General features: G+C 33.7%; 3 protein-coding genes and 1 long non-coding RNA gene across 5 annotated transcripts; all 4 read right to left on the bottom strand.

Moving 5' to 3' along the window:
- Nucleotides 1-787: 787 nt before the first annotated feature.
- LOC127131777 (dihydropyrimidinase) lies at nucleotides 788-26,924 on the bottom strand. Its single transcript, XM_051060686.1, has 8 exons — nucleotides 26,763-26,924; nucleotides 26,315-26,418; nucleotides 24,677-24,825; nucleotides 3,204-3,289; nucleotides 2,974-3,025; nucleotides 1,954-2,223; nucleotides 1,619-1,830; nucleotides 788-1,117 (listed from the first exon to the last, which is right to left on the bottom strand). Exons 1-8 carry the CDS (start codon nucleotides 26,922-26,924, stop codon nucleotides 989-991), a joined length of 1,164 nt encoding a protein of 387 aa, XP_050916643.1. The 3' UTR covers nucleotides 788-988.
- Nucleotides 6,587-7,618, bottom strand: LOC127128294 (serine carboxypeptidase-like 20). 2 transcript variants are annotated; one of them, XM_051057543.1, is made up of 4 exons: nucleotides 7,250-7,618; nucleotides 7,009-7,082; nucleotides 6,754-6,876; nucleotides 6,587-6,656 (listed from the first exon to the last, which is right to left on the bottom strand). In XM_051057543.1, exons 1-4 carry the CDS (start codon nucleotides 7,524-7,526, stop codon nucleotides 6,636-6,638), a joined length of 495 nt encoding a protein of 164 aa, XP_050913500.1. In that variant the 5' UTR covers nucleotides 7,527-7,618; the 3' UTR covers nucleotides 6,587-6,635. The 2 variants fall into 2 exon arrangements, with proteins under 2 accessions (XP_050913500.1, XP_050913502.1); XM_051057545.1 differs by having other exon boundaries at nucleotides 7,020-7,082.
- On the bottom strand, nucleotides 8,131-15,567 carry LOC127128301 (uncharacterized). Its single transcript, XR_007805836.1, has 6 exons — nucleotides 15,201-15,567; nucleotides 10,667-10,723; nucleotides 10,243-10,472; nucleotides 8,988-9,363; nucleotides 8,676-8,771; nucleotides 8,131-8,510 (listed from the first exon to the last, which is right to left on the bottom strand). It is a non-coding gene; the product is annotated as an uncharacterized LOC127128301 (long non-coding RNA).
- On the bottom strand, nucleotides 22,173-24,692 carry LOC127128293 (dihydropyrimidinase). Its single transcript, XM_051057542.1, has 5 exons — nucleotides 24,591-24,692; nucleotides 24,361-24,412; nucleotides 23,338-23,607; nucleotides 23,003-23,214; nucleotides 22,173-22,502 (listed from the first exon to the last, which is right to left on the bottom strand). Exons 2-5 carry the CDS (start codon nucleotides 24,365-24,367, stop codon nucleotides 22,374-22,376), a joined length of 618 nt encoding a protein of 205 aa, XP_050913499.1. The 5' UTR covers nucleotides 24,368-24,412; nucleotides 24,591-24,692; the 3' UTR covers nucleotides 22,173-22,373.
- Nucleotides 26,925-27,148: the final 224 nt, after the last annotated feature.

The following is a 27,148-nucleotide window of genomic DNA, read 5'->3' as shown; positions in this document are numbered from 1 at the left end:
TGTCGGACACAAGACATGCCGTTGATAAGAGGTGTGGATGCTTCAGAGCAATTAACAAAATTCATAATGTTAGTATTATCCTTCATTGTTTTTTGTTATCGTTTGAGAGACTTAATCAAAACAACTTATGACATTTTTTATAAATTTTTTTGAACTAATTTTTACAGAGTTCTTCAAGATAGCTAATGAAAACAACTTATAACATATATAAAAACAATTTAAATTTATTTTATCTTTTGTTATAAAAATAGCTTATGCGAGCTTATTCATAAGCGCTTATTTTGATAAGCACTTGTGCTATAAGCTGCAAATAAGCTTTTTATCCAAACAGACCCTAAGTCATTGGGGAACAAAAGCACTTAAGGTCAAGATGGAAACAGCAAACAAGTAGGGAAGATTACTAAAATTAAGTTCAGTAAAACTTAAAATGTCACACTTGAAACACATCAATCCAAGGCTGTCAAACTCAGATCTCGGTATACGAGAGATTTCTCCGTAGACTAATACAAAAGTAAAAAATGTTTAAAACATCTGCCATAATATGCAAACACAATGTAACAAGTCAATAGCATGTGCATAGTAAATGTTCAACATCTATCTTAGACTCTGTAATAAAGCAGACAAAAGATTACAAACTCGGCATTATAGAATCACTTTTTTTTACAAGTTTAAGCAAATGAGCTCACTCTCAATTAAGTGGAAGTGATTGACTATATGAGTGGCCCCAATTTTCTGTATGGCAAAGTAGATTCGATATAATTGCATAGCAAAAGAGTGGATTGTAAAGTGTTGTCAAGTTAATCTAATTATGGCTGCTATAATTCAAGTACAACAAGTCTTGTTTATACATTTTTCTCTATAAAAAAAAACGAGAATATTGTTGTGCAAACGTAATAGTTTTTCTACAAATAGACTCTTAATGGTATCTCTATATGTTGTAATTGCATGCTTTCTCTACATAATCTGGAATACATTACAAGGATTGAAGTTAAGAACCTGATGTCCTGGCTTTCGCAATTTCTTCCGTTGCATCAATGCTCATGACATGAACCACATACAAAGGAGTGTTTACAAAATCTGCTAAGTGAATAGCACGAGCAGTTGCCTCTCCTTCTAACTACACATGTTAAGGTTCCAAGTCAAATAACGAAATGTATTATGAGCCATACTAACAGGTATTTAGATTTTAAACTTCACAGTAATCACAGAATACAACAAAACAAAACAAGTAATCAATCTAATGATTCTGATCATGTACCAGCTAAATGAGATTCATCAACAGAGATAAAAAAAATTGATCAGAATGAATGTAGAACTAGAGTGATTACAACTTAGCAGCGTGCAAATTTTGACAAGGGTAGCTAAAAGCAGATAATTTGGCTCAAGCATAAGCACCTAAATCCAGTGCACTGTGAAGTAAGTCGACTAAGTGTGATTGTCAGAGATGTAAAGGGGTGGCTGAAAAATGAGGAGAAAATATCATTATGACGTAATAAAATAGTCTAGAGTACTAGACGATGAAATGAAACCAGACATGATCAGTATCTGTATTCCATTATTCTCTTCAATTCTATTATTCAGTAAACTATTTATTAAAAAGAGCAAAAATGAGACTAACCACCGGAGGCCTTGAAAGAGCATGTCCCTCGGGTCCAGTTATTCCAAGCTCTATCATCTTCTTTTGCCCTTCATCCACAGCATCTCCGTTTTCTGCATGGACCATGGCTAAGGCACCGAGAGACTTGCACTTTTTAAGTCCTTGTAGAAGAAGCTCATCACCGATCATAAGAGCTCCTTTGTAAGCCATGAAAAACTTAAAAGAATTGATACCTACAATCAGAAAACAAAGATGTACTTACTACGTGAAATAAATTCCTCAGAGCCCTTCCACAGGGTTATTGCCTCATAATAAACCAAATTATCTAAAATGCAAAAAGGAAGTAAAATTATAACCTTTCTCCTTGACCATGAGCTCCATTTCTCTTGCAACTGTTTCATCCCATTTGGTAATAGCCATATGGAAACCATAATCCATGCAAGACTTCTTCGCCTTCTTTTCATAGGCTTTGAAACCGGCCGTTAAACTCCCATCAATTGGTATGGCAAAGTCAATGTGCATTGTCGTCCCACCAGCCAATGCTGCGGCCTGGCCACTGAAGAAGTCATCCTTCGTTACAGTGTTCATAAACTCAAACTCTAGATGAGTATGAGGATCAATGCCTCCTGTTAGTAAACAAAAAGATGCAATCATATGGTATGTCAAAATCTGATGATGATGATGTCAAATTGACATCAAGATGGAATGTAAGAAACTAAATTCATGCATACAAGTGACATCGCTACGGTGATTCGTTTAAGAAGCATTTAACTATTGTATAGGTGTTAGAGCATCAACAACAATAGAACCCATCTTAGGTTGACTAAGTGGACTCAACTATGCCACAACACTTTTAATTAAGTAAATCACTCACTTTTCACACCAATGATGTAGTTCTTAAAGAACTTCAATTGGTCCCACATTGGTCTGCATAAGAGGGACATAGCGCTCCTTTGAATTTCACACACACTCTTCATTATTCTTAATTATTGCTAAGAATGGATTGCTTTTATAAGAATACATTTTCACCCTAGATATGAAGTGGAGCACTCCGATGGTAAAACCTCAAAGAACTAATAAGAGCCTACGAAATACCAATTCAAACACAAACACCAAACATGATATCAACCCTGACACGTAGGCATCAACAATAATACGTTGAAATGGAAGTGATCATTGATCGTATGTATCCACACGTGTCCGTGTCAGTGTCATATAAATGTTAGTCACCGAGACACACCTTCAACCTAAAGTGTCAAATATAAGCCAGGTTTTAAAAAATTGTCGCAACCGCATAGGTGTAAGTACTACATAGTTATAAACCCAGAAAGAATCATCATTGGAAGTGTTGTAAGATTAAAAATCAAAGGTCTAACCTGGCATAACAAACTTGCCAGTAGCATCTATGACACGCACCTCATCTCCAACCTGGCAATACCGAAATTACAAAAGTAAAAAATCCTAGGACAGAAAGCATAAAGTTGAATACAAAATCTGTGAAAACACTTTCTATTTTCATTTCTTAAGAATTGTGTTCATTTTAACATGATAAGTGTCTTGGAGTAAATAATTGCAAGTTAAGAATGATTCATTTGAGAAATAATACAGTGATAGTTGGATTAACAGCAACGATGACACCGTCTTCAATATAAACATCGGCGATTTGTTGATGGTGAGCATTAACCACAGTACCTCCTTTGATCAACAACTTGGATGATGATGGAACTGAAGGTCCACAGGAAGAGTCTCCGTATCCGATTCCAGCTTCACAAAACTGAATTTCAAAATCCAAATTCAAAACTCGATGATAAGAGGTGTAGATATGGGTCGGTGTCGGACACCATTAGATATTTGCATTCTATTTCTAGTTACTCCTGGAAAATGCAAACAAGTGTAGTTAATTGTTTTCTGTTAATAAAATAAACAAAGCTTAGGAGATTGAACTAAATCAGATTGTTATATTAGAATTTAGATTCACATCATTCATTGATTAATACAACAGCTTCCAACAATTAAAATACAAACCCTATTCAAAATCAAACAATGGAAGAAATAATCTAAAGCCAAACTCATAAATAATCAAACGATCATTCATGAAGGAATAATTGAAATAGAAACAATATCAAAACATCAACATTAGCATGTATGCATTCTATAGAACATAAACAGACACATGAAAGATACATGCGGAACAAACAATTTAACAGTAAGTGCAACGACATAATAGATATTAACTCTATTATTTTAATATTCACCAAACTCTTCCAAGTTATCCTCCTACAAAATCCACAAAACATTATCAATGTAAGCATTGAAAAGTAAATAGCTCACTACAAGAAAGCCAACAAAAAGTCCTTAAGACGAGTGAAAAAATGTTCAAATCAAAAAAAGGCTTCACATTTTTAGAAAAATTGTACATATTAATTGAAAAAATGAAATAAACGAATGAACCTGAATAATATGTTGAGCACAAACAAATCAAACCAAATCAAAAGAGGCAAACAGAAGAACATCATCTCTGATGACCTCAAGATTGTTTTTGATCTATTTATGAAATATTCATAGCAAGGGTGTGGTACCTACAATGTCTCCGACGATCATGTTAATAATGGATTCAAAATAATGTTGGGAAATAAAACAAAACCATCAAATAGTTCATCAATCTATAACAAATAAAGACAGCAATGAGTTAACATGCACTTGGTCAAGCATCCTTATCCCCAAAGCAGCTTTAGTACAGTGATGACATGTCACAGTGAAGTGAGCAAATCATGAAACCTTGGTAGGACTAACCACTCTCTGTCAAGAAAAATCTAGTACGGTTTGGTGTTGGGACACCAGAATTACATTTCAAAATGAAAACAATACCACTGACACCGGTATAATAAAAGAAAGTGTCAGAAATAGCTCAAAATAAACTGCAGAACTCAACCACTCACTGTATTCGGAAAGTAGCATTTCGCCACAATATTTGTGCAGTATATATAACAAAACAATCACCTTGTGTATATATATAGTAAAAACAAAATGAAAAGAGGCAAACAGAAGAACATTACCTCATAAGGACCTCAAGGCTGATTTTAATCTATTCATGACACGTGCATAGCAAGGTTATTAATCTATCACGGACCTGTCTAGATAAACAACTTATTTAAGCACTTATAACATCGTCGCTTATCATATAAAATAATTTTGAAGAGTGTTTATATCAATAGATAAGCTCCTATAAATCGATTCAACTAGGCCCTTAATCTATCATGTATGTGATACAACAACAACCAAGTCTTACCCCGTATCTGATGTTAACGAAAATATGAGGAACTTGTTCTGTATGAGTTAGAATTAATAAAAAGGACTTAACTGTGTATCTTCAATGGAACTGAAAGCCTCTTGATTGAACTTCAAAGTGGGGATTGCTTCAAGCAGAACTGGTTCAGGATCAGGGTCATTAACATGATGTTCTGGCTATCAGTAAACAATGAAAAATCAAAAACTAAATCACCAAAACCTGCTAAGTTACAAAATTACATAAACCAGAAAACAGCTTATTTGCAGCTTAAAACCACAATCTCTTAATATTCTATGTAAATAGAATGCAGCATTTGCATCAGACTCGGAAATTAAAAAACAACAAACAATTGCAGATTTCCTTATTCAACATACACTTCAAGTATTGGATCAGATTCATAATCTAGAAGTCCTCATAACCAAATAAAACTGAGATTATAGTATTGAAAAAAGATTAATTAAAAAAAACAGAACAAAGAGTCCAAAAACAACAAAATAAAGGAGATGGAAAGTGGAATTACCTGTTCTATATCATATCTTGATTCAATCTGATACATCATCCTAGATTCAACACACCACCTCTAAGTCTTCCACAAATGATACTTGTACAAACAAAAACAATGAAAGTGGCACTCATGCCAAATCCAATAACAGTTGTCACTAAATTTGTCCCTGAACCCAACATCTCCAACCACCAAAATGAATCTCATTCACTCAGCTCGGTTGAAGACCGGACTGTTAAGCATGGCCTGTTAAGCATGGCCAGCAGCTCAAATCAAAGGTAAACTTCCTACCATGCTTTTAAGTTGTTGCATTTCCTTTCTGTTTCATCATACTCATGAGCATAGCATGACATACCAAAGGTGTGGTACCTGCAAAAACTCCGACGATCAAGTTAGTTATGAATTCAAAATAATTTTGTTAAATAAAAGAACATACTAATCACAAGCAGATCATAACAACTTCACAATTGCACAATCAAATAATAATAATTGAGAAAGATTGTCCATAAAACCATAACAAGGATATATTAAGTCAACCGTGCAATTTTTCTTAAAGACGACACAAGAAGAAGATGGCTAATTTTAAATGAACTGTAGCCATGCGGTAACTTCATTGAAGAAAAACCACTAAAGCAAATTTGTACAAATCAGAAAATATGATTTGGAAGTCATACAAATCAGAAAATATGAATTGACAGTAATAATGATAATGTAATCGATTTACATACATCATTAAGGTTCGACAACCAATGGTTACAATCACTAGAGTTTATTGCATAGAAAGTCCCGTTGCATGCTTTTGTTATGTTCTGTAACACATAACATAACATCAATCACACGAATGTTGTTTGATTCAGTACAGTTCAAAAATCATGAGACTCTTAAATATTTTATTTATACCTCGAGTATTTGATCAGAGATCAGACCCATTCCGTGTGCAAAAGGAACAAGAGCATTGCCATCAAATTGTTCATCAGCAACAGGATTTCCAATCAAATAACCTACAAATTCAAATCCCTTTATATTTAAGCAACAAAAGTAAAAAAAAAAAAAAACTATAATAATGTATAATCACTGAATGGCAAAATATATACCTTGAAATTCAATTTAGGTTTGATACCAGCTTCAATTCCTAAACAACATCAAACAAATAATAATGCATATTAGTTATTATTTTTCTAGTACATTAATTTAATTCAAACTCCAGCATAAGATTCTCCAGCAAGGTATAAGGGGTTTGCAAGAAACTAAGGATATAATTCAAACCACTTGTTTGTTCAAAAATAAAGTAGATATGTTAACAATATGGCAAGAGCAATGATTAAGGAATTGTTGATGCAAATCTTTTAGAAATTTTTTTCTTACTTTGAGGAGAAAAGTATGTGAATCAGTCGCAGTCTTTTCATCTCCAGTTTCGTACTGAGATGTATTTTTCGAATACGAAAATCCTACTCCAACGGGTGAGTCCAAATATATAATGTTGGAAACCTGCAAGAAAACACATTAAAAATGATTCAAAATGTTTTGTCTAATATTTAGACTAAAATCATATATTTTAAATACTACAAATACTAATTTAATAGATTGAATTTCTGATTATTATTATTAAAAATGACTAACCTTTGACCAACTGTATGGATTGAGATGCAACTTAGGCAAGGATCCATTGACAGGTTTGTCAAAATTAAAAGGACCTGAAACACATCACCAATGGAACACATTGTTTATATAATATATTAGATTAGATATTACAATAAAAAAATTGTTTTGGATATTAAAATGAATTTTCACTCTACATTTATTTGATTTGAGAAACAATTACAAAATGAAAATGATAGTGAAAAATAGTTAGACTTATTACCATGTTCATATACAAAACCATCAAAACTAGAACATCCTGGTCCACCATTCAGCCATAGAACAATAGGGTCCTTTGATGAATCGCCTTCTGATTGAACAAAATAGTAATACAAGTTCTTACCATGACTTTCATCTATTGTTACATACCCTCCATAGTGCTTTGAAGGTAGAGATCCATTGAAGCCTGGAACATTGGTTATAAGAGATCCTTTAGGCGCTGAATGTGTCAACACAAATGTTAGGAAAATATGAAGCAAGATCAAGTAAAAGTTTCTCATCTTGAATGTAAGAAAGGGACAGTGTAATTAACACAATTTATAGAAGAAAAAATCCCTCACCACTGCATAAACCAAATGAAAAGAGAAAACACAAGAAGATTATTACATGTAATGACTTTAAGACTGATTTTGATATATTCATGATGTGAGCATACCAAGGTTGTGGTAACTGCCTGCAAAGACTCTGTATTTCTAGTTACTTTACCTAAAGAAGGAGTTTGATCCCAGTCATCGTGACACAAGAATAGTAACAGATGGATCGACTCAAAATAACATTGGGGAAATAAAACAACATACCTAACAGAGTCAATTGAAATGAATAAAAAGTTGTTAGTTATTATCTAATTGACATCAAGATTGCGATTTTCCTCTTTCTTTCAGTATGCATGGCTTCTTGAGTGTTGTTGATGAGACGAAACAGTTCTAATCGCATCTCACGAAGCTAAATAATTTCATCCATTAACCGTAAGCGTGTTTTCTGCAGTGGTGAGGGAGTATGATGAGGTGACGATAGTGTGATCATGTGAGGAATCTCATCATCTAAAAACTGTATCTTTCGTTTCTTAATCAGCATTAAAATAGATGAAGAATAACTCTAAATTTCCACTGTTTGCGTCATCTTCGATCAACCGAATCACTAGGGTTGAGGCATGACTCCACACTTCAAACTCCGCCTGACCCAGGAACCAGTTGTCACCCAACATTTTCACCCTCTGCCCATTTCCAATGTTCCAGCAAGCCCTCGAGTCAATGACACTCATCCACTCGTAGTTGGGTTGAGGAACGGATGGTGCTTCCAATAGGGTAGACCGCAGGCTGCTTCTGTTCTTGAACACTCTAGCAGCTTGTTGAGCATGATCAAAGGCGTCCCTGCATCACTTTCTAAATCTCATGGAACCGATCACAGCAAACCAAACTTCCTACCATTTCCTTTCTGTTTCATCATACTCATGAACATAGCATGACACGGCAAAGGTGTGGTACCTGCAAAAACTCTGACGGTCAAGTTATGAATTCAAAATAATATTGTAAATAAAAGAACATAGTATCTTAGATATTCTCCCGCAGATCATGAAAAGTTTACAATTGCATATTCAAATATTGAGAAAGATTATCCATAAAACCATAACAAGGGTATATTAAGTCAACCGTGCAATTTTTCTTATAGATTGCAGAAGGAGATGGATAATTTTAAATGAACTGTAGCAATGTTGTATCGAGTAAAGCTGAGACAATGACAAATCCCTGCAACCACATTTGAAGGAAAACCACTTCAGCAAATTAATACAAATCAGAAAATATGCAGGATAACTTTTTACCTACATATTGTAACCACATTGAAGTAATAATAAAAAGATTTTGGTAGTCATAGTTGGAAATGACTGGGATCTAAAATGAATTATAAACAATATGCAATTTTTCAAGTTGATGTACATCAATATCTATTAAAGACACAGTTACCACATATGGATAGCAATGACCAGAACAAGGCACTGGAAATTTCAAGTTGTTGCATTTCCTTTCTGTTTCATCATACTCATGAGCATAGCATGACATACCAAAGGTGTGGTACCTGCAAAAACTCCGACGATCAAGTTAGTTATGAATTCAAAATAATTTTGGTAAATAAAAGAACATACTAATCACAAGCAGATCATAACAACTTCACAATTGCACAATCAAATAATAATAATTGAGAAAGATTGTCCATAAAACCATAACAAGGATATATTAAGTCAACCGTGCAATTTTTCTTATAGATTGCAGAAGGAGATGGATAATTTTAAATGAACTGTAGCAATGTTGTATCGAGTAAAGCTGAGACAATGACAAATCCCTGCAACCACATTTGAAGGAAGACCACTTCACCAAATTAGTACAAATCAGAAAATATGCAGGATAACTTTCTACCTACATATTGTAACCACATTGAAGTAATAATAAAAAGATGTTGGTAGTCATAGTTGCAAATTACTGGGATCTCAAATGAATTATAAACAATATGCAATTTTTCAAGTTGATGTACATCAATATATATTAAAGACACGGTTACCACATATGGATAACAATGACCAGAACAAGGCACTGGAAATTTCATATTATGGATTTCAAACTTTTCTTTACGCACTAATTAATAAATTAACCTATACAATACGGACATGGGACACGACAGTGACACGTCAACACCAGTAATAATTTGAAAAAATTAATCAATTGAATGTGGATGTGTCAGTGTCAGGAACCAACACATGCCTGACATTGGACACACCTTTGATCGGAGGTGTAGGTACTACAAATCAATTAACATATTTATTGAAATAATCTAAAGAAATGCATGAAACTCTATATGAAAAATAGCTGGGATGCAGACCTAGTTATAACTCCAAATCAAAGGTTCCCTGCATCACTTTCTATTCTCATGGAACCGGGCACCAATTACTATAAATTCAGGAAAAATAAACTGAACAAGTGAACTAAGGCAGCCAAATTTAATATGGAAGAAATACTGAATTTAGACAAAGAATAAGTTCATTTAATCATTGCATAGTTCAAAAAAGACCTGAATAATATTTGAGAAAATGTTCAAGTCAAGAAAAGGCTTCACGATTTTATAAAACTTGTACATTAATAAATGAAATCAACGAATGAACCTGAATAATTTGTTGAGCACAAACAAATCAAACCAAATTAAAAGAGGCAAACAGAAGAACATTACCTCTAAGGACCTCAAGACTGACATGGTCATAGCAAAGGTGTGGTACCTACAAAGTATCGGACGATCAAGTTAGTTATGGATTCAAAATAATCTTTACCTAGTGATGTTGGTTTGATCACACTCTTGGGGTTGAGAACCTTCCTAAGTTTGAACACAACCTCCAAAGATGTACCAATTGTATGCCCTGCAGCATCAACACCTTCATTTGTAACCTCAACGGCTGGCTCTCCCTATCAAAAATGACCAAAAGAAACAGTGAAATCAAAACACAATACAACCCTTTTCAATATAATATAAAAAAGAAAGTGCGAGAAACTGCTCAATATTTGTTATGGATTTGTGCAGTATTTACTACTTATAACAAAACAATCACTTTGCATTTATTGTAAAAATCAAATGAAAAGAAGCAATAGAAGAACATTACCTGTGATGACCTCAAGACTCATTTTGATCTATTCATGACAAGAGCGTACATACCGTCCTACAAAGATTCGGACGAACAAGTTAGTTATCACTTCAAAATAATTTTGGGAAATAAAAAGAGTAACATTTTAGAGTAAACAAAAAGAAGAAATTATAACAACACATGACGTTATAAGCATAAAAGAGTGACATTGACCTTTATGGGAAGTCTTTGAAGAAGGAAAAAGAACAACATACAGATAGAAAGTCCTACCGAACCAAACATGGTATTTCTAGGTACCTTTGGATGATACCAACAAATTTACTTTTTATGAATGCATTATCTATATAAATTATAGTTTTTTTTTTTTACAAATTTAGTTTACGAGACAACTTGCAAAGTAGAATTCATAAAAAAAAATTGTTATGTTATAAACATTGTGCAATCTCTTAGTGAAAAGATTTATTATACATGCACTTTTTATCATAACAAATAGAGACAACAGGATTCAAAATCCATAGTTTAGTGGACATAGGTAGATAGCACAAAGAAATCACGTAGACGAAAACAAATTCACTGATTTTGTGAACAAATATTTGTAGTATTATACTAATACAAATTACAAAAGAGAAGTAGTTAAAAGCAATAAAAATTCATATGATGAGCCTCATCATATTTTAAGAAAAAACTACACACATGCATTGTTTTAAATCATGCAAAGGTAGAAAAAAAAATATTAATTGTAAATTCAAAATAATATTAGTAAAAAAAAAGAACATACTACCTTAGATATCCTCCAACAAATCATGACAACTTCACAATTTCATAGTCAAATTGTTGAAATATGAGATTGAGGGACATTTGAATATACAGTATGTCTGAATAAGATTACGAAGATTGTATTATACGGTATATTATATTAACTACATAAGTAATATGCAATGGTATATTCTATTATATTCTAGATAGGTTTAAAAATATTCAATGGAATATTCTCTATACAAATATTAACACTCCCCCTCAAATTTGAACATATAAGTTAAATGCACTAAGCTTACCACATATATAATTAGTTTTAGGATCTCGTAGGGATTTTGTAAACACATGCCAATTGATCATTAGAGTTGACAAAACTTGTGACAATGTCGTTTGATTCTATCTTCTCCCTGACAATGTTTGGTCCTCTCATGAAACCTGGATTCGAAACAATACGTAATGGAATTTGGTTATCACAAATAAGTGTCATGGTCTTATTTTTTCAAATTGAAGTTCTTTAAGCAGTTGATTCAACCAAATGACCTCACATGTTACTAGTGTCATAACCTTATATTCTACCTCAGCACTAGATCTTGCAACTACATTCTGTTTCTTACTTTTATAGGATATTAGGTTTCCTTCAACAAATAAACAATACTCAGAGATAAATCGTCTAACAATGGGTGAGTTTTTCCAATCAGCGTTAGGATATCCAACTATCTGAGTATGTCCTTTATTTTCATAAATGAGACATTTTCCTAGAGAACCTTTATTGTATCTCAGAATCCAAAAAATAGCGTTCATGTGTTCTTAGAAAGGAGAATTTAAAAACTACTTCACCACACTACCTGAAAAAGAAATGTTGGGACGTGTGACTGTGAGATAATTTAACTTTTCAACTAATATCCTATACATCCTTAATTCATATAGAAGCTCCCCCTGATTAGGTAGAATTTTAACACTTGGATCCATAAGAGTATTAACTGGTTTAGCATTCTACAAACTTGTTTCTTCAAAAGTATCCATGGCATATTTCCCCGGAGAAATTACCATATCATCTTTAGATTTGACTACCTCAATACCCAAAAAATATAGGAGTTTACCAAGATCTTTCGTCTGAAATTTATTCGATAGATGTTATTTCAACTGGAATATTCCCTTTGATGTATCTCAGAATCCAAAAAATAGCGTTCATGTGTTCTTAGAAAGGAGAATTTAAGAACTAGTTTACCACACTAACTAGAAAAGAAATGTTGGGACGTGTGACTGTGAGATAATTTAACTTTCCGACTAATATCCTATACATCTTTAAGTTATATAGAAGCTCCCCCTGATTAGGTAGAATTTTAACACTTGGATCCATAAGAGTATTAACTGGTTTAGCATTCTACAAACTTGTTTCTTCAAAAGTATCCATGGCATATTTCCCCGGAGAAATTACCATATCATCTTTAGATTTGACTACCTCAATACCCAAAAAATATAGGAGTTTACCAAGATCTTTCGTCTGAAATTTATTCGATAGATGTTATTTCAACTGGAATATTCCCTTTGATGTATCTCAGAATCCAAAAAATAGCGTTCATGTGTTCTTAGAAAGGAGAATTTAAGAACTAGTTTACCACACTAACTAGAAAAGAAATGTTGGGACGTGTGACTGTGAGATAATTTAACTTTCCGACTAATATCCTATACATCTTTAAGTTATATAGAAGCTCCCCCTAATTTGGTAGAATTTTAACACTTGGATCCAGAAGAGTATTAACTGGTTTAGCATTCTACAAACTTGTTTCTTCAAAAGTATCCATAGCATATTTCTCCGGAGAAATTACCATATCATCTTTCGATTTGACTACCTCAATACCCAAAAAATATAGGAGTTTACCAAGGTCTTTCGTCTGAAATTTATTCGATAGATGTTATTTCAATTGGAATATTCCCTATTGATGACTAAAAGTTATGAAAATGTCGTCTACATACACAGCAAGAGTAATTCACTATTGGGATGAGTGATGAAAAAAAACCTGAATGGTCGGCTTCACTACGGACTATACCAAACTGTTATATTACAGTACTGAATCTATCAAACCAAACTCTTGGAGATTGCTTAACACCATAAAGACACATGTGTAGCCTACAAACCATAGTCGATGACTCCCTTTGAGCAACAAACCCATGTGGTTGGTGCATATAACCTACAAACCATAGTCGATGACTCCCAGGTACCATTGTTTGGAGAGAACACATCTCGTCAATCATTGATTGCCTCCACTCAGGGGTGAGATAATGCTTCACTTGGAGTGTTAAAAATAGAAATAGAAGACAAAGAAGACATACAAGTATAACGTAAAGGGGAAAATGATGCTAACATACATTAATATAATGTGGAGAGGGATTTCGTGTTTGATGTATACCTTTTCACACGGTAATCGGAAAATCTAGCTCAGGTTGCAGGATCAGATCCGTTGATGGGACAACCTTAAAGGAGAGTCTGCAATGACCTCGGGAACAGGTATGAGAGATTTTGAGTGATGATGGTGATATGTTTGTAGTGGTCGAGTAGTAGGAGGGTCAACCGAAGTGATATTTAGTGGATCAGGCTCCTTGGACTGATTGAGAATAATGATAGGCTAGACATTAATAACATTCAGAAGAGGTGTGGGAGTAATTTCTTGAAGGGGTTCCGTAGTTACGTGATTGGACTCGAAATATGAAACAAACTGGAACAAGGTAACAACGGCTGATATAAGTTATGGTTGTAGAGTAGGAGAATATAAACGATAACCTTTTTGTGATTGATGATAACCAAGAAAGACACAGTTAAGTAATCGAGTTGATAAATCATCAAGTCCAGGAAAGAGCGTTATATTCGCAAGTGCACGAATCGCGTCAGAGTAATATAAAAGAATATCGATCCCACAGAGACCAAATCGTCAATCTATCGATTACTATCGTTACGATGTTTATCTAAGGCGGTATAAAAGAGATATTGATGTTGCAAAATAACGGTAAATAATAAATGCAATGCAGATAAAGACAGGTTTGAGTGTATATCACGTCGGATAAACGATGTTTCGATTGTCTAAATAGGACTACTTATGCGACAATATTTTCTACTCTTGAAAAGAATCCATTTAACGGGAATTGTGGCTTTCGCGTATTCGATTTCCAGTTTACCCTTAAATTAAGGTCTTTTATTGTCAATTATAAAAGGTGCGCAGAACGCTAAAATAGTAAACTTATTTTTAAGAAATAAAACTCGTAAACTTATTGAAAAGTGATTTTGATTTAGAAAGTTTTACCGAAGGAGTTTCCTGATTTTAAATCTATCAACGCGTCCGAAAACAATTTCAAAAATCGTTTTTTCTTAAAGTGATAAATATTGCTAGTTAACTAAGTCAGGGGATTTTCGCACTCCTTGAATAGTTAAAACTAACCAAGTTTGTTTCAGAAAACTCAAGTTAAAAATCAAAACAACCTTTAAAGTATTTCTACAGATTCAATATGTGAAACATCTCTTTAATCGGGATCCTTACATTCTAACCTTTAAAAGATTTAGTCAGACATGATAATACCAACAAACACAACAATATTGATCATGATGAAAAGTTGTTTTAGAATGTAAGACGTAAAGAATGAGTAAAGCATGGACAGAAATTAAATAAAGTAAAGCGTGGACAGAAATTAAATAAAGTAAAGCGTAGACAGAAATTAAATAAAGTAAAGCGAGACAGAAATTAAATAAAATAAAGCAAGACAAGTAAAATAAATAAAGCGATAAAATAAAAAGTGACTCAACTCAATCTCACTAAAGTGAGATAACCCCCCGATGTGACGGATTACCCCCTGGTTGAGGGCTGATGAGTCATGGCTTCTCCTATAGCGGCCGCCATGTGCAACGCCATGTGTATAATATTTGCCGAAAAACCCTCATTTTTGATTTTTTTGTTTCGTTTCTTCTAAAAGGGTCCCGAAAGAGCTAAATATCTGAAAACAACATAAAAGAGAGCATAATACAAACAAAATGATAATAAAGTCCTAATAAACATGTGAAATCCGAGTCAAAAATACGGTGTGATTCAGTGTGATCAAATTCTCCTACACTTAAATCTTTGTTTGTCCTCAAGCAAAATTCTTTATAGTTTATTCAAGAAAAACAGTATCAATTAGAGTTAATTCAAGGCAAAAAGACTTATGGTGGGGTAATGTGATCGTAGGCTTCTTTTCGTTTTCTTCAAGTCCTTTTCATTTAGGTGCAATCACATTAAGCCCGTTATCCGTACATACTCATAGTAAAGTGACCGGTTAGTGATTATGATTTTAAGCATGGGGCTCTGGTACATAAGTTGGTGTAACCCCTTTATTTAACTCAATTTGCAGTTGTGGGGGATTGGATTGTAATCCACCCTACCAAGTTCAGCACCAGATACCTCTGAACCAACCAACAATAGGCATATTCTTATATATATATATATATATATATATATATATATATATATATATATATATATATATATATATATATATATATATATATATATATATATATATATATATATATATATATATATATATATATATATATATATATATATTATATATTTTATTTTTGTTCAGCATGTTTCGCATATGTCTTTATTTTACTGGGTTAAATGACCGTGTGAGAGTCACCAAGCCTGAATTTTCATATGACTTGAGAACAAAGTAGGAATTTTTTTTGTGATCATTCACTTATTTTCATCAGTCCCCTACGTAGAGCATGCTTAAGCCGGAGCTGACTGCAAGGATAAACTACTTAAGGACTTATTTGGAACAAAAATTGGGATCACAACATATGGGGTATCGGGATCGACTCTTATAATCATGAAGCCTACGGTGTTAAGACAATATCGATTTTTAGAAAAAGTTTTTCCAAATCTTTTACATCCTATCATAAAACTGTCTTATGGCCTGAATATTCAAGATGCACTATTTTCTTTGCTCAAAATTTTTTTGGTAAGGTTAAAGAAATGGGAGAAATACGGATACACTACACAGATGACTCGTCAAACACATGTTATTTTATTGAAATGACAAGCAAACAACTAAAAATGCACAAAACATACTAAAAATAAAGAAAAGCAATAAAAAACGATAAAAATCTCCTCTCACACTTAAATCGAACATTGTCCCCATTGTTTCGATATGAGATAGGGTAGGAATAACCTGGAAGAGAGAGAGAAAGAGAACCATGGGTGATCACCGGTACCGTCACCATCACGAGCATTTACTTTAACAAATATTGTAGACTCGAAGATACGAAGAGGAATTGGGTGAAGGGGGAATAAGGAAACAACAAAATTAAGTGAGGGATTTTGTTGTTAAGGACAGACGAGGGCATGAGGTTTATAAGGTAACATGTCATATTAGCATAATATCCCCCAGAACCAGAATGGAACATTACCATAGAGAAGTAGGGTCCAAGCGGTTTCTACAAATCAATCCACATTACCCCACCATACTTAGGCCTTCTTTTCGTTTTCTTCAAGTCCTTTTCATTCAATTGCAATCACATTAAGCCCGTTATCCGTACATACTCATAGTAAAGTGACCGGTTAGTGACTATGATCTTAAGCATGGGGCTCTGGTACATAAGTTGGTGTAACCCCTTTATTTAACCCAATTTGCAGTTGTGGGGGATTGGATCGTAATCCACCCTACCAAGTTCAGCACCAGATACCTCTGAACCAACCAACAATAGGCATATTCTTATATATATATATATATATATATATATATATATATATATATATATATATATATATATATATATATATATATATATATATATATATAGTTTTTTTTTTTCTAAGCATGGGGCTCTGGTACATAAGTTGGTGTAACCCCTTTATTTAACCCAATTTGCAGTTGTGGGGGATTGGATCGTAATCCACCCTACCAAGTTCAGCACCAGATACCTCTGAACCAACTTACAATAGGCATATTCTTATTTATTTTTTTCTTCTGCATGTTTCGCATATGTCTTTAGTTTGCTGGACTAAATGACCGTGTGAGAGTCACCTAACCCGAATTTTCATATGACTTAAAAACAAAGCAGGAATTTTTTTTGTGATCATTCACTTATTTTCATCGGTCCCCTACGTAGAGCATGCTTAAGCCGGAGCTGACTGCAAGGATAAACTACTTAAGGACTTATTTAGAACAAAAATTGGGACCACAACATATGGGGTATCGGAATCGACTCTTATAATCATGAAGCCTGCGGTGTTAAGACAATACCGATTTTTAGAAAAACTTTTCCCAAGTCTTTTACATCCCGTCATAAACCTGTCTTATAGCCTGAATATTCAAGATGCACTGTTTTCTTTGCTCACAATTTTTTTTTGATAAGGTTAAAGAAATGGGAGAAATATGGATACACTACACAGATGACTCGTTAAACACATGTTATTTTATTAAAAGGAAAAGCAAACAACTAAAAACGCACAAAACATACTAAAAATAAAGAAAAGCAATAAAAAACGATAAAAATCTCCTCCCACACTTAAACCGAACATTGTCCCCAATGTTCCGATATGAGATAGGGTAGGAGTAACCTGGAAGAGAGAGAAAGAGAACCATGGGTGATCACTGGTACCGTCACCGTCACGGCATTTACTTTAACAAATATTGTAGACTCGAAGACACCTGGAGGAATTGGGTGAAGGGGGAATAAGGAAACAACAAAATTAAGTGAGGGATATTGTTATTAAGGAAAAGCGAGGGCATGAGGTTTATAAGGTAACATGCCATATTAGTATAATATCCCCCAGAACCAGAATGGAACATTACCATAGAGAAGTAGGGTCCAAGCGGTTTCTACAAGATGCATATTTTTACGTCCGGCTACCCCATTTTATTAAGGTGTATGAGAGCAAAATGTTGTATCGAATAAAACTGAGACGATGACAAATCCCTGCAACCACATTTGAAGGAAAACCACTTCAGCAAATTTGTACAAATCAGAACATATTATAAACAATATATTAACAACAATAATATGCAGGATGACTATTTACCTAAAGTCCCAATAAAAAGATTTTGGTAGTCATAGTTGAAAATTACTAGGATCTGAAATGAATTATAAACAATATGCAAATTTTTAAGTTGATGTACATCAATATCTATTAAAGACACATTTACCACATATGGATAACAATGACCAGAACAAGGCACTGAAAATTTCATATTATGGATTTCAAACTTTTTTATACAATACGAGCATGGGACACGAGAATGACACGTCAACACCAGTATTAATTTTAAAAAATAAATAATTTGAATGTGGTAAGTCAGTGTCAGAAACAGAAACCAACACGTGTCTGACATTGGACACACCTTTGATCGGAGGTGTAGGTTCTACAGATTAATTAACAAATTTATGTGATTTAATCTAATGTAATGCATGAAACTCTATATGAAAAATAGCTGGGGTGCAGACCGAATTATGCTTCCAAATCAAAGGTTCCCTGCATCACTTTCTATATCTCATGGAAAAGGTCACAAATTACTATAAATTCAGAAAAAATAAACTGAACAAGTGAAGTAAGGCAGCCAGATTTAATGTGGAAGAAATATTGAATTTAGACAAAGAACAAGTTCATTTAATCATTGCATAGTTAAAAAAAAAACCTGAAAAATATCTGAAAAAATGTTCAAGTCAAGAAAAGGCTTCACGTTTTTATAAAACTTGTACATATTAATAAACGAAATCAGCGAATGAACCTGAATAATTTGTTGAGCACAAACAAATCAAACCAAATTAAAAGAGGCAAACATAAGAACATTACCTCTAAGGGCCTCAAGACTGACATGATCATAGCAAAGGTGTGGTACCTACAAAGTATCGGACGATCAACTTAGTTATGGATTCAAAATAATCTTTAGCTATTGATGTTGGTTTGATCACACTCTGGGGGTTGAGAACCTTCCTAAGTTGGAAATGAACTCCAAAGTTGTACTAATTGTATGCCCTGCAGCATCAACACCTTCATTTGTAACCTCAACTGCTGGCTCTCCCTATCAAATATGACCAAAAAAAACAGTGAAATCAAAACACAATACGACCCTTACCCGAATAATATAAAAAAAATGCCAGAAACAGTCTAATATTTATTATAGATTTGTGCAGTATTTATTATTTGTAACAAAACAATCACTTAGCATACATTCTAAAAACCAAATGAAAAGAGGCCATAGAAGAACATTACCTTAAATGACCACAAGATACATTTTGATCTATTCATGACAAAAGCGTACGTACCTTCCTACAAAGACTCAGACGAACAAGTTAGTTATCACTTTAAAATAATTTTGAAAAATAAAAAGAGTAACATTTTAGAGTAAACAAAAAGACAGAATTATAAAAACGCATGATGTTATAAGCATAAAAGAGTGGCATTGACCTTTATGGGAAGTCTTTTGAAAGAGGAAAAAGAACAAGATACAATTAGAAAGTCCTACTAAACCAAACATCTTATTTCTAGTTACCTTTGGAAGATACCAACAAGTTAAAGTAACTTTTCTATATTGTGAGAACCAAATCAAAAACGGAAATCACGATTTCAAACAAAATTCAAAGTTTACACTTTACTTGTACAAATTACAAAAGGGCAATAATTGTCTTATATATTACTGTCAAATAAATTTGTTTGAATAATATGTTGGGTCCATATACATGAAATTCTGGTTTTCAAAAACTGAGTTTGTTTTTCTACAAGCAACCTCAAGAGCCAGTACCAAACCAAAGCTAAGTTGAAAGCTCTCAAATTTTATATACCCAGTCCCCTCCCCGCCTTTTATTTTCTCTACACACCTTCTCCCATTTCTTTCGCAGATCTCGTGAGCTTAATAGGCATTATGAAGAACAACTCAAATTTCCAATGTTTTGCTTCAACTTTCACTAGGGACACCAGAATTTATATTTGAGGCATGACTCCCCACTTCAAACACAGCCTGACACCCAAAGTTTTCAGCCTCTACCCATTTCCAATGTTTCAGAAGGCCCCCCATGTCAATGAATCTCATTCACTCAGCTCGGTTGAAGACCGGACTGTTAAGCATGGCCAGCAGCTCAAATCAAAGGTAAACTTCCTACCATGCTTTTAAGATGTTGCATTTCCATTCTGTTTCATCATACTCATGAGCATAGCATGACACACTGCAAAAACTACGACGATCAAGTTAGTTATGAATTCAAAATAATTTTGGTAAATAAAAGAACATATTAATCACATGCAGATCATAACAACTTCACAATTGCATAATCAAATAATAATAATTGAGAAAGAATGTCCATAAAACCATAACAAGGATATATTAAGTCAACCGTGCAATTTTTCTTATAGACGACACAAGAAGATGGCTAATTTTAAATGAACTGTAGCCATGCTGTAACTTCATTGAAGAAAAACCACTAAAGCAAATTTGTACAAATCAGAAAATATGATTTTGGAAGTCATACAAAATGGAATCATATTCAGTAACCGTAAAGTTCCTCAACAAATTCATATGGTCCAGTTACTACCCCACACTCCGCCAATATAGAAATATAATAATATATCTCCATAAATTATGTATATTAGAAAATATGATTTTGGAAGTCATACAAAACGGAATCATATTTCAGTAACTGCAAAAAATCTGTTTCCTACAATAAACATTACGTTTTCAACACTGCCATCATGGCTAGTAACTAAACCAACAAGAATTCCACCAAGGGCATCGGAGATTACTGGATCTGAAATGAGTTAAAAACAATTTGCGCATCAATATCTATTAAAGACACGGTTACTACATATGGATAATAATAACCCGGACAAGGCACTTAAAATCTCTATATAATACAATTAACATATAGAATACGGACGCAGGACACGACACTGACACGTCGACACCAGTAATAATTTGAAAAAAATGAATAAATTGAATGTAGATATGGGTCGGTGTCGGACACCAGACATGCCGTTGATAAGAGGTGTGGATGCTTCAGAGCAATTAACAAAATTCATAATGTTAGTATTATCCTTCATTGTTTTCTGTTATCGTTTGAGAGACTTAATCAAAACAACTTATGACATTTTTTATAAATTTTTTTGAACTAATTTTTACAGAGTTCTTCAAGATAGCTAATGAAAACAACTTATAACATATATAAAAACAATTTAAATTTATTTTATCTTTTGTTATAAAAATAGCTTATGCGAGCTTATTCATAAGCGCTTATTTTGATAAGCACTTGTGCTATAAGCTGCAAATAAGCTTTTTATCCAAACAGACCCTAAGTCATTTGGGAACAAAAGCACTTAAGGTCAAGATGGAAACAGCAAACAAGTAGGGAAGATTACTAAAATTAAGTTCAGTAAAACTTAAAATGTCACACTTGAAACACATCAATCCAAGGCTGTCAAACTCAGATCTCGGTATACGAGAGATTTCTCCGTAGACTAATACAAAAGTAAAAAATGTTTAAAACATCTGCCATAATATGCAAACACAATGTAACAAGTCAATAGCATGTGCATAGTAAATGTTCAACATCTATCTTAGACTCTGTAATAAAGCAGACAAAAGATTACAAACTCGGCATTATAGAATCACTTTTTTTTACAAGTTTAAGCAAATGAGCTCACTCTCAATTAAGTGGAAGTGATTGACTATATGAGTGGCCCCAATTTTCTGTATGGCAAAGTAGATTCGATATAATTGCATAGCAAAAGAGTGGATTGTAAAGTGTTGTCAAGTTAATCTAATTATGGCTGCTATAATTCAAGTACAACAAGTCTTGTTTATACATTTTTCTCTATAAAAAAAAACGAGAATATTGTTGTGCAAACGTAATAGTTTTTCTACAAATAGACTCTTAATGGTATCTCTATATGTTGTAATTGCATGCTTTCTCTACATAATCTGGAATACATTACAAGGATTGAAGTTAAGAACCTGATGTCCTGGCTTTCGCAATTTCTTCCGTTGCATCAATGCTCATGACATGAACCACATACAAAGGAGTGTTTACAAAATCTGCTAAGTGAATAGCACGAGCAGTTGCCTCTCCTTCTAACTACACATGTTAAGGTTCCAAGTCAAATAACGAAATGTATTATGAGCCATACTAACAGGTATTTAGATTTTAAACTTCACAGTAATCACAGAATACAACAAAACAAAACAAGTAATCAATCTAATGATTCTGATCATGTACCAGCTAAATGAGATTCATCAACAGAGATAAAAAAAATTGATCAGAATGAATGTAGAACTAGAGTGATTACAACTTAGCAGCGTGCAAATTTTGACAAGGGTAGCTAAAAGCAGATAATTTGGCTCAAGCATAAGCACCTAAATCCAGTGCACTGTGAAGTAAGTCGACTAAGTGTGATTGTCAGAGATGTAAAGGGGTGGCTGAAAAATGAGGAGAAAATATCATTATGACGTAATAAAATAGTCTAGAGTACTAGACGATGAAATGAAACCAGACATGATCAGTATCTGTATTCCATTATTCTCTTCAATTCTATTATTCAGTAAACTATTTATTAAAAGAGCAAAAATGAGACTAACCACCGGAGGCCTTGAAAGAGCATGTCCCTCGGGTCCAGTTATTCCAAGCTCTATCATCTTCTTTTTCCCTTCATCCACAGCATCTCCGTTTTCTGCATGGACCATGGCTAAGGCACCGAGAGACTTGCACTTTTTAAGTCCTTGTAGAAGAAGCTCATCACCGATCATAAGAGCTCCTTTGTAAGCCATGAAAAACTTAAAAGAATTGATACCTACAATCAGAAAACAAAGATGTACTTACTACGTGAAATAAATTCCTCAGAGCCCTTCCACAGGGTTATTGCCTCATAATAAACCAAATTATCTAAAATGCAAAAAGGAAGTAAAATTATAACCTTTCTCCTTGACCATGAGCTCCATTTCTCTTGCAACTGTTTCATCCCATTTGGTAATAGCCATATGGAAACCATAATCCATGCAAGACTTCTTCGCCTTCTTTTCATAGGCTTTGAAACCGGCCGTTAAACTCCCATCAATTGGTATGGCAAAGTCAATGTGCATTGTCGTCCCACCAGCCAATGCTGCGGCCTGGCCACTGAAGAAGTCATCCTTCGTTACAGTGTTCATAAACTCAAACTCTAGATGAGTATGAGGATCAATGCCTCCTGTTAGTAAACAAAAAGATGCAATCATATGGTATGTCAAAATCTGATGATGATGATGATGTCAAATTGACATCAAGATGGAATGTAAGAAACTAAATTCATGCATACAAGTGACATCGCTACGGTGATTCGTTTAAGAAGCATTTAACTATTGTATAGGTGTCAGAGCATCAACAACAATAGAACCCATCTTAGGTTGACTAAGTGGACTCAACTATGCCACAACACTTTTAATTAAGTAAATCACTCACTTTTCACACCAATGATGTAGTTCTTAAAGAACTTCAATTGGTCCCACATTGGTCTGCATAAGAGGGACATAGCGCTCCTTTGAATTTCACACACACTCTTCATTATTCTTAATTATTGCTAAGAATGGATTGCTTTTATAAGAATACATTTTCACCCTAGATATGAAGTGGAGCACTCCGATGGTAAAACCTCAAAGAACTAATAAGAGCCTACGAAATACCAATTCAAACACAAACACCAAACATGATATCAACCCTGACACGTAGGCATCAACAATAATACGTTGAAATGGAAGTGATCATTGATCGTATGTATCCACACGTGTCAGTGTCAGTGTCATATAAATGTTAGTCACCGAGACACACCTTCAACCTAAAGTGTCAAATATAAGCCAGGTTTTAAAAAATTGTCGCAACCGCATAGGTGTAAGTACTACATAGTTATAAACCTAGAAAGAATCATCATTGGAAGTGTTGTAAGATTAAAAATCAAAGGTCTAACCTGGCATAACAAACTTGCCAGTAGCATCTATGACACGCACCTCATCTCCAACCTGGCAATACCGAAATTACAAAAGTAAAAAATCCTAGGACAGAAAGCATAAAGTTGAATACAAAATCTGTGAAAACACTTTCTATTTTCATTTCTTAAGAATTGTGTTCATTTTAACATGATAAGTGTCTTGGAGTAAATAATTGCAAGTTAAGAATGATTCATTTGAGAAATAATACAGTGATAGTTGGATTAACAGCAACGATGACACCGTCTTCAATATAAACATCGGCGATTTATTGATGGTGAGCATTAACCACAGTACCTCCTTTGATCAACAACTTGGATGATGATGGAATTGAAGGTCCACAGGAAGAGTCTCCGTATCCGATTCCAGCTTCACAAAACTGAATTTCAAAATCCAAATTCAAAACTCGATGATAAGAGGTGTAGATATGGGTCAGTGTCGGACACCATTAGATATTTGCATTCTATTTCTAGTTACTCCTGGAAAATGCAAACAAGTGTAGTTAATTGTTTTCTGTTAATAAAATAAACAAAGCTTAGGAGATTGAACTAAATCAGATTGTTATATTAGAATTTAGATTCACATCATTCATTGATTAATACAACAGCTTCCAACAATTAAAATACAAACCCTATTCAAAATCAAACAATGGAAGAAATAATCTAAAGCCAAGCTCATAAATAATCAAACGATCATTCATGAAGGAATAATTGAAATAGAAACAATATCAAAACATCAACATTAGCATGTATGCATTCTATAGAACATAAACAGACACATGAAAGATACATGCGGAACAAACAATTTAACGGTAAGTGCAACGACATAATAGATATTAACTCTATTATTTTAATATTCACCAAACTCTTCCAAGTTATCCTCCTACAAAATCCACAAAACATTATCAATGTAAGCATTGAAAAGTAAATAGCTCACTACAAGAAAGCCAACAAAAAGTCCTTAAGACGAGTGAAAAAATGTTCAAATCAAAAAAAGGCTTCACATTTTTAGAAAAATTGTACATATTAATTCAAAAAATGAAATAAACGAATGAACCTGAATAATATGTTGAGCACAAACAAATCAAACCAAATCAAAAGAGGCAAACAGAAGAACATCATCTCTGATGACCTCAAGATTGTTTTTGATCTATTTATGAAATATTCATAGCAAGGGTGTGGTACCTACAATGTCTCCGACGATCATGTTAATAATGGATTCAAAATAATGTTGGGAAATAAAATAAAACCATCAAATAGTTCATCAATCTATAACAAATAAAGATAGCAATGAGTTAACATGCACTTGGTCAAGCATCCTTATCCCCAAAGCAGCTTTAGTACAGTGATGACATGTCACAGTGAAGTGAGCAAATCATGAAACCGTGGTAGGACTAACCACTCTCTGTCAAGAAAAATCTAATACGGTTTGGTGTTGGGACTCCAGAATTACATTTCAAAATGAAAACAATACCACTGACACCGGTATAATAAAAGAAAGTGTCAGAAATAGCTCAAAATAAACTGCAGAACTCAACCACTCACTGTATTCGGAAAGTAGCATTTCGCCACAATATTTGTGCAGTATTTATAACAAAACAATCACCTTGTGTATATATATAGTAAAAACAAAATGAAAAGAGGCAAACAGAAGAACATTACCTCATAAGGACCTCAAGGCTGATTTTAATCTATTCATGACACGTGCATAGCAAGGTTATTAATCTATCACGGACCTGTCTAGATAAACAACTTATTTAAGCACTTATAACATCGTCGCTTATCAATAGATAAGCTCCTATAAATCGATTCAACTAGGCCCTTAATCTATCATGTATGTGATACAACAACAACCAAGTCTTACCCCGTATCTGATGTTAACGAAAATATGAGGAACTTGTTCTGTATGAGTTAGAATTAATAAAAAGGACTTAACTGTGTATCTTCAATGGAACTGAAAGCCTCTTGATTGAACTTCAAAGTGGGGATTGCTTCAAGCAGAACTGGTTCAGGATCAGGGTCATTAACATGATGTTCTGGCTATCAGTAAACAATGAAAAATCAAAAACTAAATCACCAAAACCTGCTAAGTTACAAAATTACATAAACCAGAAAACAGCTTATTTGCAGCTTAAAACCACAATCTCTTAATATTCTATGTAAATAGAATGCAGCATTTGCATCAGACTCGGAAATTAAAAAACAACAAACAATTGCAGATTTCCTTATTCAACATACACTTCAAGTATTGGATCAGATTCATAATCTAGAAGTCCTCATAACCAAATAAAACTGAGATTATAGTATTGAAAAAAGATTAATTAAAAAAAACAGAACAAAGAGTCCAAAAACAACAAAATAAAGGAGATGGAAAGTGGAATTACCTGTTCTATATCATATCTTGATTCAATCTGATACATCATCCTAGATTCAACACCACCTCTAAGTCTTCCACAAATGATTCTTGTACAAACGAAAACAATGAAAGTGGCACTCATGCCAAATCCAATAACAGTTGTCACTAAATTTGTCCCTGAACCCAACATCTCCAACCACCAAAATGAATATCATTCATTCAGCTCGGTTGAAGACCGGACTGTTAAGCATGGCCAGCAGCTCAAATCAAAGGTAAACTTCCTACCATGCTTTTAAGTTGTTGCATTTCCTTTCTGTTTCATCATACTCATGAGCATAGCATGACATACCAAAGGTGTGGTACCTGCAAAAACTCCGACGATCAAGTGAGTTATGAATTCAAAATAATTTTGGT

The sequence above is a fragment of the Lathyrus oleraceus genome, chromosome 3 (assembly GCF_024323335.1).
Source record: "Lathyrus oleraceus cultivar Zhongwan6 chromosome 3, CAAS_Psat_ZW6_1.0, whole genome shotgun sequence".
In the NCBI taxonomy this organism is placed as follows: domain Eukaryota; kingdom Viridiplantae; phylum Streptophyta; class Magnoliopsida; order Fabales; family Fabaceae; genus Lathyrus; species Lathyrus oleraceus.
Note: the sequence above shows the minus strand (reverse complement) of the source record. Positions and strands in the feature narration are given on the sequence as shown.